This window comes from Bombina bombina, chromosome 7 (genome assembly GCF_027579735.1).
Source record: "Bombina bombina isolate aBomBom1 chromosome 7, aBomBom1.pri, whole genome shotgun sequence".
Classification (NCBI taxonomy): Eukaryota; Metazoa; Chordata; class Amphibia; order Anura; family Bombinatoridae; genus Bombina; species Bombina bombina.
The window spans coordinates 468,185,740-468,200,175 of record NC_069505.1 but is presented as its reverse complement, the minus strand read 5'-3'; the positions used below and the strand labels follow the sequence as shown (position 1 = coordinate 468,200,175).

The window sequence follows — 14,436 nt, the reverse complement described above, 5'->3', positions numbered from 1 at the left end:
ATATACATTGTACTGATCTGTGTTGTATGTTACTGGCACAAAAAACGTAGTGTGATTGTGTTATTTTTTTTAAAGATTTTCTTGGAGTAAATATTTATTTATATATTGGGACAACCACTAGTGTAGACCTTAAACTGAAGCGGGTAGAAGTGCAGAAGACATCCAAGACGTGAATACCTGAATCCAGAAGCCAAGGGCGCTATATACCAGCGGTTGTTGATATGTTATCACAATAAAAAAACAGTTGTTTGTTATTAATCACAATAAACCATACTTTCCATAAACTTAAATGCCTGTATGAGTTTTCAGGTGCTTGTTGAGGTTGGATTTCTGAGTAAAGCATTTACCACATTTTGAACATGAAAACGGCCTCTCTCCGTTATGAATTCTAAGATGCCTATTTACATCAGACTGACGGGTAAAGCATTTGCCACACACAGAACATAAAAACGGTTTCTCTCCTTTGTGAATTTTCTGATGAGTCATAAGGTCTGATTGTCGAGCAAAACATTTCCCGCATTCTGGACATGGAAATGGTTTCTCACCCTTGTGAATTTTCTGATGTTTAATAAGGTTGTCTTTTCGGGTAAAAAATTTCCCACACTCAGAACATAAGAATGGTTTCTCTCCTTTGTGAATTTTCTGGTGCGTACGCAGGTATGCTTTACGGTTAAAACACTTCCCACATTCAGAGCATGAAAACACTTTCTTTGGTGGCAGAATGCTCGGTTGTCTACATAAGTCCTGTCGTTGGGTAAAACATTTCTTAAGTTCACAACACGAACATATTTTTTCTACTGTATGAGCCATCGGATGTGGGTTAATTGTATTGCTAAACTGATGCCCACCCAGAGAGGGCGCTAATGGTTTATTGTGTGTAAGAGTCATCTGATGGCTAACAAATGGCGAGTGTTCACTATAATCAAATTGTTTCATTAATGAGTGAGCTCTTTGTTGTTGATGTTCTCGTAACTTACACTCATTAAAATTATATTTCTTTACAGAATCACTTGGGTGAATTGGCGGTACGTTGTTATTGTCGCTACAAATCATAACACAGGAAACTGTACTTTCATGGTTTCCAGGGATGTTCCAGCTCAAAGAGTCATCTGTCGGAAAGATAAATAATGATGAGTTATTTATACGAATGTCAGAATTGTCTGAGCAAATTATAAATATAATGTTTAGTGTTTATTTAGCTAAAGATAAACAGCATAACTCTCAAAATAAACACAACATAATTTTGTAAAGTGAAGGGCCGAATAAGAGAGGAGATACAAATAAAGTTATCTATCTATCTATCATAAGCTATGACTATCGTCTAACCACTTCTGACTGCAGTAAACCTGAGCTATGGCGATCGTCTAACCATTTCTGATTGCAGTAACCTGAGCTATGACGATTGTCTAACCACTTCTTACTGTAGTAGCCAGAGCTATGGCGATCATCTAACCACTTCTGCTTACAGTAGCCTGAGCTATGACGATCATTTTACCACTTCTGACTGCAGAAGCCAGAAATATGGCGATCATCTAACCACTTCTGACTGCAGTAGCCTGAACTATGGCGATCATCTAATCACCTCTGACTGTAGTAGCCTGAACCATAGCAATCGTCTAACCACTTCTGACTGCAGTAGCCTGAGCTATGGCGATCATCTAACCATTTCTTACTGTAGTAGCCTGAACTATGGCAATCGTCTAACCACTTCTGACTGCAGTAGCCAAAGCTATGCAGATTGTCTAACCATTTCTGACTGCAGCAACCTGAGCTATGGTGATCATCTAACCACTTCTGACTGCAGTAGCCTGAGCTATGGCGATCGTATTACCACTTCTGACTGCAGTAGCCTGAGCTATGGCGATTGTCAAACCATTTCTGATTGCAGTAACCTGAGCTATGGTGATTATCTAACTACTTCTTACTGTAGTAGCCAGAGCTATGTTGATCATCTAACCACCACTTCTTACAGTAGCCTGAGCTATGCCGATCATCTTACCACTTCTGCTTACAGTAGCCTAAGCTATGGCGACCATCTTACCACTTCTGACTGCAGTAGCCTGAACTATGGCGATTGTCTAACCACTACTGACTGCAGAAGCCGGAGCTATGGCGACATCTTACCACTTCTGACTGTAGTAGGCTGAACTATAGCAATCGTCTAACCACTTCTGACTGCAGTAGCCTGAGCTATGGCGATCATCTAATCACTTCTGACTGTAGTAGCCTGAACTATGGCAATCGTCTAACCACTTCTGACTGCAGTAGCCGGAGCTATGGTGATCATCTAATCACTTCTGACTGTAGTAGCCTGAACTATGGCAATCGTCTAACCACTTCTGACTGCAGTAGCCTGAGCTATGGTGATCATCTAATCACTTCTGACTGTAGTAGCCTGAACTATGGCAATCGTCTAACCACTTCTGACTGCAGTAGCCTGAGCTATGGCGATCGTCTAACCACTTCTGGACGGTAGTACCCTGAGCTATGGCGATCATCTAACCACTTCTGACTTCAGTAGCCTAAACTATGGCAAACGTCTAAACACTTCTGGACGGTAGTAGCCTGAGCTATGGCGATCATCTAACCACTTCTGGATGGTAGTAGCCTGAGCTATGGCGATCATCTAACCACTTCTGACAGCAGTAGCTAGAGCTATGCAGATTGACTAACCATTTCTGACTGCAGCAACCAGAGCTATGGTGACCATCTAACCACTTCTGACAACAGTAGCCTGAGCTATGGCGATCGTCTAACCACTTCTGGATGGTAGTAGCCTGAGCTATGGCGATCATCTAACCACTTCTGGATGGTAGTAGCCTGAGCTATGGGGATCATCTAACCACTTCCGAAAGCAGTAGCCGGAGCTATGCAGATTGACTAACCATTTCTGACTGCAGCAACCTGAGCTATGGTGACCATCTAACCACTTCTGACAACAGTAGCCTGAGCTATGGAGATCGTTTAACCACTTCTGGACGGTAGTAGCCTGAGCTATGGCGATCATCTAACCACTGCTGGATGGTAGTAGCCTGAGCTATGGCGATCATCTAACCACTTCCGAAAGCAGTAGCCGGATCTATGCAGATTTTCTAACCATTTCTGACTGCAGCAACCTGAGCTATGGTGATCATCTAACCACTTCTGACAACAGTAGCCTGAGCTATGGTGATCATCTAACCACTTCTGGACGGTAGTAGCCTGAGCTATGGCGATCGTCTGACCACTTCTGACTGCAGTAGCCTGAGGTATGGCGATCGTCTAACCACTTCTGACTGCAGTAGCCTGAGCTATGGCGATCGTCTAACCACTTCTGACTGCAGTAGCCTGAGCTATGGCGATCGTCTAACCACTTCTGACTGCAGTAGCCAAAGCTATGCAGATTGTCTAACCATTTCTGACTGCAGCAACCTGAGCTATGGTGATCATCTAACCACTTCTGACTGCAGTAGCCTGAGCTATGGTGATCGTATTACCACTTCTGACTACAGTAGCCTGAGCTATGGCGATTGTCTAACCATTTCTGATTGCAGTAACCTGAGCTATGGCGATTATCTAACTACTTCTTACTGTAGTAGCCAGAGCTATGTCGATCATCTAACCACCACTTCTTACAGTAGCCTGAGCTATGCCGATCATCTTACCACTTCTGCTTACAGTAGCCTAAGCTATGGCGACCATCTTACCACTTCTGACTGCAGTAGCCTGATCTATGGCGATTGTCTAACCACTACTGACTGCAGAAGCCGGAGCTATGGCGATCATCTTACCACTTCTGACTGTAGTAGGCTGAACTATAGCAATCATCTAACCACTTCTGACTGCAGTAGCCTGAGCTATTGCGATCATCTAACCATTTTTTACTGTAGTAGCCAGAGCTATGGCGATCGTCTAACCACTTCTGACTGCAGTAGCCTGAGCTATGGTGATCATCTAATCACTTCTGACTGTAGTAGCCTGAACTATGGCAATCGTCTAACCACTTCTGACTGCAGTAGCCTGAGCTATGGCAATCGTCTAACCACTTCTGGACGGTAGTACCCTGAGCTATGGCGATCATCTAACCACTTCTGACTTCAGTAGCCTAAACTATGGCAAACGTCTAACCACTTCTGGACGGTAGTACCCTGAGCTATGGCGATCATCTAACCACTTCTGACTTCAGTAGCCTAAACTATGGCAAACGTCTAAACACTTCTGGACGGTAGTAGCCTGAGCTATGGCGATCATCTAACCACTTCTGGATGGTAGTAGCCTGAGCTATGGCGATCATCTAACCACTTCTGACAGCAGTAGCTAGAGCTATGCAGATTGACTAACCATTTCTGACTGCAGCAACCTGAGCTATGGTGACCATCTAACCACTTCTGACAACAGTAGCCTGAGCTATGGCGATCGTCTAACCACTTCTGGACGGTAGTAGCCTGAGCTATGGCGATCATCTAACCACTTCTGGATGGTAGTAGCCTGAGCTATGGCGATCATCTAACCACTTCCGAAAGCAGTAGCCGGACCTATGCAGATTTTCTAACCATTTCTGACTGCAGCAACCTGAGCTATGGTGATCATCTAACCACTTCTGACAACAGTAGCCTGAGCTATGGTGATCATCTAACCACTTCTGGACGGTAGTAGCCTGAGCTATGGCGATCGTCTGACCACTTCTGACTGCAGTAGCCTGAGGTATGGCGATCGTCTAACCACTTCTGACTGCAGTAGCCTGAGCTATGGCGATCGTCTAACCACTTCTGACTGCAGTAGCCTGAGCTATGGCGATCATCTAACCACTTCTGACAACAGTAGCCAGAGCTATGGTGATCATCTAACCACTTCTGGACGGTAGTAGCCTGAGCTATGGCGATCGTCTGACCACTTCTGACTGCAGTAGCCTGAGCTATGGCGATCGTCTAACCACTTCTGACTGCAGCAACCTGAGCTATGGTGATCATCTAACCACTTCTGACAACAGTAGCCTGAGCTATGGTGATCGTCTAACCACTTCTGGACGGTAGTACCCTGAGCTATGGCGATCGTCTAACCACTTCTGACTTCAGTAGCCTAAACTATGGCAAACGTCTAAACACTTCTGGACGGTAGTACCCTGAGCTATGGCGATCGTCTAACCACTTCTGACTTCAGTAGCCTAAACTATGGCAAACGTCTAAACACTTCTGGACGGTAGTACCCTGAGCTATGGCGATCATCTAACCACTTCTGACTTCAGTAGCCTAAACTATGGCAAACGTCTAAACACTTCTGAACGGTAGTAGCCTGAGCTATGGCGATCATCTAACCACTTCTGGATGGTAGTAGCCTGAGCTATGGCGATCATCTAACCACTTCTGACAGCAGTAGCTAGAGCTATGCAGATTGACTAACCATTTCTGACTGCAGCAACCTGAGCTATGGTGACCATCTAACCACTTCTGACAACAGTAGCCTGAGCTATGGCGATCGTCTAACCACTTCTGGACGGTAGTAGCCTGAGCTATGGCGATCATCTAACCACTTCTGACAGCAGTAGCTAGAGCTATGCAGATTGACTAACCATTTCTGACTGCAGCAACCTGAGCTATGGTGACCATCTAACCACTTCTGACAACAGTAGCCTGAGCTATGGCAATCGTTTAACCACTTCTGGACGGTAGTAGCCTGAGCTATGGCGATCATCTAACCACTTCTGGATGGTAGTAGCCTGAGCTATGGCGATCATCTAACCACTTACGAAAGCAGTAGCCGGACCTATGCAGATTTTCTAACCATTTCTGACTGCAGCAACCTGAGCTATGGTGATCATCTAACCACTTCTGACAACAGTAGCCTGAGCTATGGTGATCATCTAACCACTTCTGGACGGTAGTAGCCTGAGCTATGGCGATCGTCTGACCACTTCTGACTGCAGTAGCCTGAGGTATGGCGATCGTCTAACCACTTCTGACTGCAGTAGCCTGAGCTATGGCGATCGTCTAACCACTTCTGACTGCAGTAGCCTGAGCTATGGCGATCAACTAACCACTTCTGACAACAGTAGCCAGAGCTATGGTGATCATCTAACCACTTCTGGACGGTAGTAGCCTGAGCTATGGCGATCGTCTGACCACTTCTGACTGCAGTAGCCTGAGGTATGGCGATCGTCTAACCACTTCTGACTGCAGTAGCCTGAGCTATGGCGATCGTCTAACCACTTCTGACTGCAGTAGCCTGAGCTATGGCGATCGTCTAACCACTTCTGACTGCAGTAGCCTGAGCTATGGCGATCGTCTAACCACTTCTGACTGCAGTAGACTGAATTATGGTGATCGTCTAACCACTTCTGACTGCAGTAGCCTGAGCTATGGCGATCGTCTAACCACTTCTGACTGCAGTAGCCTGAGCTATGGCGATCGTCTAACCACTTCTGGACGGTAGTAGCCTGAGCTATGGCGATCGTCTAACCACTTCTGGACGGTAGTAGCCTGAGCTATGGCGATCGTCTAACCACTTCTGACTGCAGTGGCCTGAGCTATGGCGATCGTCTAACCACTTCTGGACGTTAGTACCCTGAGCTATGGCGATCGTCTAACCACTTCTGGACGTTAGTACCCTGAGCTATGGCGATCATCTAACCACTTCTGACTGCAGTAGCCTGAGCTATGGTGATTGTCTAACCACTTTTCACTGTAGCAGCCTGAGCTATGGCGATCGTCTAGCCACTTTTGACTGCAATAGACTTTACTGGTTTCAATCACATTGTATCCCCTTACCTGCACGGGGCTCAGCAGACATTTCCAGCTGACAAACACCATTTACATCTTCTTCGTATTTTATTACAACACAAGATTGGTCTTCGTTGGAACCTATCATATTGAATAAATATTTTTTTACAGAAGGAACTGTTGGTTGTGTGATTTATAGAACTGTATAAATACATTGTCTGTGAGATTCGAATTAGTCTGGTCTGGCAATTCAATACAATGTCTAGTGCTTCCTTATAGGGACAGTCTCAAGCAGAAATATGTCATCTAATTCTTTAGCACATGTGTTTCTTGCACTAATACCCCTGGCTAAAGCTAAACTTCAACTCAGGAATACAACACACAGCAGCTCCTGCGCAGGATACGGCTGGTGAACCAATAATAAGAGACATATATATAGGTATCAGCCATCACTGGCCATGCCCTGCTGAAATGTGTTACTCGTACAGAGTAGGACCTAAGTATCGAACTAATCATTTGTAGAGATAAAACTGACACCAATACACAAATTAGAAGCTCTAATGAAAAGAGAATTTGATTTTAAAGAAATATAAAACAGTCCGTTTCATCCTTGTAATAAAAAGCACTAAGCAGTAGCTTATAATTAACAGAAATCAGTGCAATATGTATTATTCATCATTTTACCTTTTACTTCTTTATTTCACTTAATGGTCTATTACTTGCTGTCAAAGCCTCAAAAACATAAATTATGCTTACCTGATAATTTCCTTTTCTTCTGATGGAAAGAGTCCACAGCTGCATTCATTACTTTTGGGAAAATAAGAACCTGGCCACCAGGAGGAGGCAAAGATACCCCAGCCAAAAGCTTAAATACTCCTCCCACTCCCCTCATCCCCCAGTCATTCTGCCGAGGAACAAGACACAGTAGAAGAAATATCAGGGATATCAGGTGCCAGAAGAATATAAGGACGCCCCACATAAAATTATGGATGGGGAGCTGTGGACTCTTTGCATCAGAAGAAAAGGAAATTATCAGGTAAGCATAATTTAAGTTTTTCTTCTTAAATGGAAAGAGTCCACAGCTGCAGTCATTACTTTTGGGAAAACAATACCCAAGCTATGGAGGACACAGAATGCCAAGACGGGAGGGTATAACAGGCAGCCCATACTGAGAGCACCAGGCCTGAACCTCTACCCGATAAAAAATCCCGCTTCGTCTGAAGCAGAGAAAATCTTTTATTTTGTTTTTTTTTTAAAAAGAAAAAGCCCCAATGACGCTGACTCGCAGCAAAGTAGAGCAGAGGAAACCGAAAGGCCCCTAAAACAAAAAAGAACACCTCCAAGAGTGGGCCCAGCTCACAGAGACCCAAATGGACCCAAACAGGGAAAGGAGGCCATGCCTATCCAAGCGAAACCCGGGATAATACCGGGCACAGCGACAGAAAAGACGTCTCCCCAACATCCTGCAAGCATGGAACGTAGCTAAAGAGGCAAAGTCCTCCCAGCGCCTGCCCATAGAATACCAAAGTACTCGACCATGAAAAGCATGTAATAGACCCAGGAGAAACCCCAAGTTTGAGAACACGTAGTCCAAAATAGGACGACACAGAGGGAGCTTGCAAGGAAGAAGCAGTCCTCAAGAAACAGACCGCACAAAACAGCCCCTCAACCGAGGGCATGCTCCAGGCAACCTAAGCCGCCGGACCTACTCACAGGTCCCTAAAAAGGGGAACACAAAGCCTCATCAAGGCCCCTCAAGAAGGAGAGTAAGCCCTCAGACTCGAAGGAAGAGTAAACCCTCTCCTGTCAGAAGGAGCAAGGAGAAAGGAAAACCCATCTCCCAGCAGACTGAGCAATCAGGATAGACCCAACAAGCTCACACATCCAGAGGAGACTGCAACCCTTAGACCGCTCAGACATCCTGACCTGCAGACCCCCACCCAGCTGGACCAACCCAGCCACAGGGATCGAGACAGGGGAAGAAAGAATCCCGAAATTGGTACAGGAACGAGCGTAAAGATGGTACAGCCATCCCCCCAGAGTACAAGTACAACCCGCCTCTGGAACAGACAAGGCCATAGACCTAAGGATCTATCAAAACAAGGCCCCACAGTCTGACTTGGAGTCAGCAAGACCCCAGGTGGAACCAATTCCACCCTCCACTTCCTGACCAGGAGAAGCCCCAAGAAAGGACTCCATCTCCATAGGAAGTAGAATATCCCCTAAAGAAAAGGGGAAGATGCCAGAAGGGCAACAACTGTCCTCAAGGCCCGAAGCCACTGGCTACTTGGGAAGAAAATCCCAACGCAAATGTCCTAGAAAAGGACCCCCCTACAAGTAGTTCGCCATATAGGAATCTAACCTCTGTCTTAAAGGTTCATAAGATGGCTAGATCTATGCCCTAGCATCCTGAGCTACCAGGATTGTTAACAGAGGCACAGCCAACCCTTTCTCCTGCAAAGCAGAGAAACCACAGGCACACTGGCAAACTGACCAGGGGAATGCAACCCTAAGGCGCACCAGAAATTGGAAATCCAACGCCAGCAGTTGGGTATAAACCCACAACCCCTGAGGTGCAAGCCACACAGATGACCCCTAGAGGACATGGGTTACTCTGTTGTAAAGAGTAATAAATACTCCGAAAACCAGGCCAGATGGTCAGGTAGATGGAGCAAGGACATAGTCCAAGTTCCCACTACCGTGGAACACCCCGACCAGCTCTGAGATCAAAAACAACCCAAAACTGGGACAGGAAAAAGGAGCAAAGCCCCAAAAAGCGGAAGTCTCAGGGAGAAGAACAGGTCCAGGCACCCATAGTTCAGGCAACCATACCCTGGAACTAAACACCCCAACTGGCTAAAAAGCCAGACAAAGGGAATGTATTCATATCCAGAGAATCTGGATAGCGAGGAGAACTCGAAAGCTCTGACCAAAGGAAGGAACTATCCCTAGCCAAAGTCCAATGCTCCAAGGAACAAGGCTAGAAGTCGAATGAAAGGACTTCTCAAGGCCTCAGGAAAACTGAAGGGATACCTCGAGGTCCACAAAACCATACTAGCAGGGCTAGTCTCCCCATCACCTCCACACAGGCAGAGGACACAGGGAAGAGAAAGGCGCTAAGCCTTCCCAGCTCCGGGGAACTCCTAGCTAAACAAGACCCCACAGGGATCAACCATCATCCGGAACGTAGATCCCTAAAAGGAGTTCAAACTCACCCGGAGACAATGGAAGAAGACCCAAAGGTCTCATAACTCAGTCAGACCATACAGGACAATCCAGAGGCCTAAACTGAAGGCCAAACCAGTCAACTGCAATAACGGGGTGCTAAGTCCGCCAACCCTCCCCCACATGGAGGAGGAATCCAGGTTCTGATGAAATCAGATGTCAGATAGAGTGACACAGCAGAACACTCCCCTGCCCGGTCATCTATGACTGAAGGCTATAAGGACTGACACAATCCTTCCCGCCTCATGAGCCCACAGGTCCTCTCGAATGCTTAGCTTAGAACTTGAAAAACAATGATAACCTAAGCACTCCGCGCTACTAACGAACCAGTCCAGCAGATCAGCGCCACGTCTGAACAGCCGCAAAAACCGAACGAACCCGACAGGACCAGCCTGTACCCCGGGTCCTAACCAGCAAGCTGCATAAATTCTCCCTCATAGGGGAAAAAAGAAAACAGACATTATTAAACATAGGACTAACATGTCCAAACAACTTCCGAAGAAGTAACAAAGAGTATCACTCCCAGATGGTTCCCGAAGGAAACAAAAATAAAATATAAGGCAACCCGAAGATTCCCAAAAGACACAGGCCTACCCGCAGTACCAGCCAAAACGGAGCCCTATCTTTCAAAAACTGGGAAAGATCTCAAAGAAAAGACAAACAGGAGATAACCACATGTCTAATGAGGTGCACCATTATAATTATTAGACTGAAAATCCCTGTATCTGTTAACGAAAAATATGTCAGAGCAATACGCGAAGGCACGCAATCCTGTAACGAAAGGCACAACACTCAGAAACAGTTACACCCGCGGGGAACTGTAGACGCCCACCCCAAGGCGGAAGGCCCGGGACAATAGGGCACAAGCACATTCTCAAATAAACTTCTGGACTCTGCAGATGAACAATCACCAACATTATATGGAAGCGAAAACGTGCTGCAACCTCCGGGGTTAACACGCCACCCCGAATGGAGGAACCATAAACCAGGTTACCCACATGTGTAGAAGTATGAATTGGTAGGTAACTCTCCTCTCGGGGGACGGGACCCCCAGAGGCGGAGGCTCAGGAGTCCCTTGGTTCCCCGAGTCCGAGGAACCAGGTGCTCTCATATGGTATATGGAACAAAACTAGTTGACATGTGTCAATGAGGCCAGTCTGGTTCGTCACCGGACACAGAATCTGAAATCAAAATAATCTCGGTATCAGAATCCTCAACTGAATCTGAAATTAGCACATTCGCAGCATCAGACTCATACATAACTGGATAGAGGATATATAAATATGGACTAAAGTAGTAAAAACAAAAACGGCACCTGACACCCCCAATGGCTGGGGCACTTACCACCTCCTATGACCAGACCCCTGCGGACTAGAATATCTCCTTCGCCACGCGGTCGGGAATGCGGAAATGGGAAATGGAACGTAACCACGCCCGAACACAAGGTGAACCGTACAGTCCAAAAAAGCGCGCCCAACCAAAAGGCCGCGTCACTTCCAAAGGCCTCAAAGTTCCAAACAACGAGCCCGTAAACATCACACATAAGCAGGTGGAATCACATAACAAACATGATTATAACCCCCCCTGTTCAATAACCCCCCTCAGGAGATATTAACCCTCGGTTCCAAGATACTAACAGAGACTCACTGAGACCCTTATGTCATATAGTTAAACCCTCAAGGTGTGGTAGCCTCTCGGGAAAACTTCACATTACAGTACATTGATGATAAAGTAAAACGAAACGATCTTACCGGAATCTATGCCGTGGAACAGGAACAAGGCCTTTCAAGTGTGACGAATAGTAGCATCACCTCCGTCATGGACTTGAGAGAGGAAAGCAGGCAGTGGAGTTCAACAACACTGATTGCTTGAGGAGCTGTTAATCTGAGCCGGATGGTTTCGCAGAAAGAAACTTCCTGCATCTCCGGACTCTAACTTTCATCCAGGCCCTCACTGAGAGACTGACAAGACTACTTAAAACTCCTGTCCCATGCCGAAGAGTACAACCCTCCATAAGAGGCAAAAAACAAAAATTAAAAATTCTGACACGTCTCTGCCAACCTCCTGGTACGAAAGGCAAAGAATGACTGGGGGATGAGGGGAGTGGGAGGAGTATTTAAACCTTTGGCTTTGGTGTCTTTGCCTCCTCCTGGTGGGCAGGTTCTTATTTCCCAAAAGTAATGAATGCAGCTGTGGACTCTTTCCATTTAAGAAGAAAAGAGGTCTCTACTGAAAGGCGGAGCTGCTCTCCCTTTGTAAGTAGTTGCTAGAAGACTTGCACTAGCTCTAGACGGATTCTTGCACATGCTCAGTGATTGTATGTAGCTGTTACATCACCGCTATATCACTACATGTAACAAGACCTTATCTACCAAGGAAAGTAATATTACATGACTGTATGTAGCTGTTACATCACTGCTATATTATTACATGTGACAAGACCATATATGCCAAGGAAAGTAATATTACATGACTGTACCTAACCTTTAATAGCCCAGACTGGATCAGCTGTAGTTGGAAGTGACGATTGGCATATATGTGCACTTTAATTGTGACAATGATCACATATACATCACTCACCGGTCCAATGGTCCACGTGGGATTGTGCCAGTCCCTGGTCCTTTCCGTCCTTACCAATTAACCCCGTACCTGCTACAACATCACACTGACCTGTAATTTCAGCAGAAAATAATAGTAACCTGAACGTCTTTTTTTATTACTTTTAAAGATTAATTAAAAATTGGAAGCTGCATAATACTGTGCATCAACTCTGAGAAGTATTTTGCAAAGAATAAAATGAATAGTGTTGCTCTGTTTTGTCAAATAAGTCTCTTATTATGGTCCACTCTTAACCAATAACAAGCTTGTAAAGGTATAAGGTGAATGAGTAGCACTGTCGTTCACACGTGCAGTAGGAGAAATAAAAGGGGAAGCCTTCCCCTCTTGTCTTCCCTGAAGGTGGTTTAGCACCAATTCTGTTCAGTCACTAAATAATATTAAACGTGTGTTCCTCCCAGAGCCAGATCCTTCCTATAATCAGGGTGAATTTGGTAGTTCTAACAATAAGCTCAATAACAATGGCGGTCCTCCAGAGTGAGGCTAAACCACTTGCTTACTAGACCTTACTATACCAGTTCCTCCCTGAGTCAGATCCTTCCTATGATCAGGGTGAGTTTGGTAGCTCTAACAATAAGCTCAATAACAATGCTGGTCCCAGAGTGAGGATAAAACACTTGCTCACTAGACCCTACTATTACTATACCAGTTCCTCCATGAGTCAGATCCTTACTAAGATCAGGGTGAGTTTGGTAGTTCTAACAATAAGCTCAGTAGCAATGCTGGACCCAAAATAAGGATAAACCACTTGCTCACCAGAACTTAATATACAAGTTCCTCACAGAGCCAGATCCTTTGTATGATCAGTGTGAGTTTGGTAGTTCTAACAATAAGCTCAGTAATAATGCCGGTCCCAGAGTGAGGATAAACCACTTGCTCACTAGAATTTAGTATACCAGTTCCTCACAGAGCCAGATCCTTCGTATGATCAGGGTGAGTTTAGTAGTTCTAAAATAAACTAAGTAACAATGCTTGTCCCAGAGTGAGGATAAACCACTTGCTCACCAGACCTTACTATACCAGTTCCTCCCGGAGTCAGATCCTTCCTATGATCAGGGTGAGTTTGGTAGTTCTAACAATAAGATCAGTAACAATGCCGGTCCCAGAGTGAGGATAAACCACTTGCTCACTAGACCTTACTATATCAGTTCCCCCCTGAGTCAGATCCTTCCTATAATCAGGGCGAGTTTGGTAGCTCTAACAATAAGCTCAGTAACAATTCCTCACAAGAACTTACATTACCAGTTCTTCCCTGAGTCAGATACTTCCTTTGATCAGGGTGAGTTTGGTATCTCTAACAATAAGCTCAGTAACTGTCAGGAATTCTGCTTCCACCTTTTAACAGAGAGCTGTATAAACGCTCTATACCACCTTTACAAACTTAGGCCAACCCCCTAACCTATTTAAGGTAACTCCTGAGGCCAGCCAGGTGCTTAGTGATTAAGAAACAGGGGTCAACTTCAGTACCTGGTAAGTTGGAAAGGATATTCCTCTGATGAGGACACATGGGAACCCGTAAATCATGTCAACCACCCTAGGCTTATTTCTCAGTTCCATCGACGCAATCCCCAAAGACCACGCATGCAAGCCGTGGAACGGCAAGCCTGAAGGGGGCATTCTGTCAGGAATTCTGCTTCCACCTTTTAACAGAGAGCTGTATAAACGCTCTATACCACCTTTACAAACTTAGGCCAACCCCCTAACCTATTAAGGGTAACTCCTGAGGCCAGCCAGGTGCTTAGTGATTAAGAAATTAACCTACCTGAGCTTGCTGCACATGTTAGTGCTCTCGCTATTTCTAAATCATAGAACGGATTGCTTATTCCTTAAGTCATCTCTCTGAGGAATCTATAGTACTTCGTGACCTGTAAGAATCTTCTACTTTTGCCCCGCTAATTCA

General features: G+C 45.4%; 1 protein-coding gene across 4 annotated transcripts in view; it reads right to left on the bottom strand.

Moving 5' to 3' along the window:
• Window positions 1–52: 52 nt before the first annotated feature.
• LOC128666748 (oocyte zinc finger protein XlCOF8.4) overlaps window positions 53–14,436 on the bottom strand; it is a 37,857-nt gene continuing 23,473 nt past the window's right edge. For 3 of the 4 annotated variants that reach the window (XM_053721510.1, XM_053721513.1, XM_053721511.1), the window contains 3 exons: window positions 12,501–12,590; window positions 6,744–6,836; window positions 53–1,109 (listed from right to left, as the gene is read on the bottom strand). In XM_053721510.1, the coding sequence (XP_053577485.1) occupies window positions 286–1,109; window positions 6,744–6,836; window positions 12,501–12,590 (1,007 nt within the window). In that variant the 3' untranslated portion in view covers window positions 53–285. The remainder of the gene's footprint in view (window positions 1,110–6,743; window positions 6,837–12,500; window positions 12,591–14,436) is intronic. The other variant, XM_053721512.1, reaches the window with a different exon arrangement.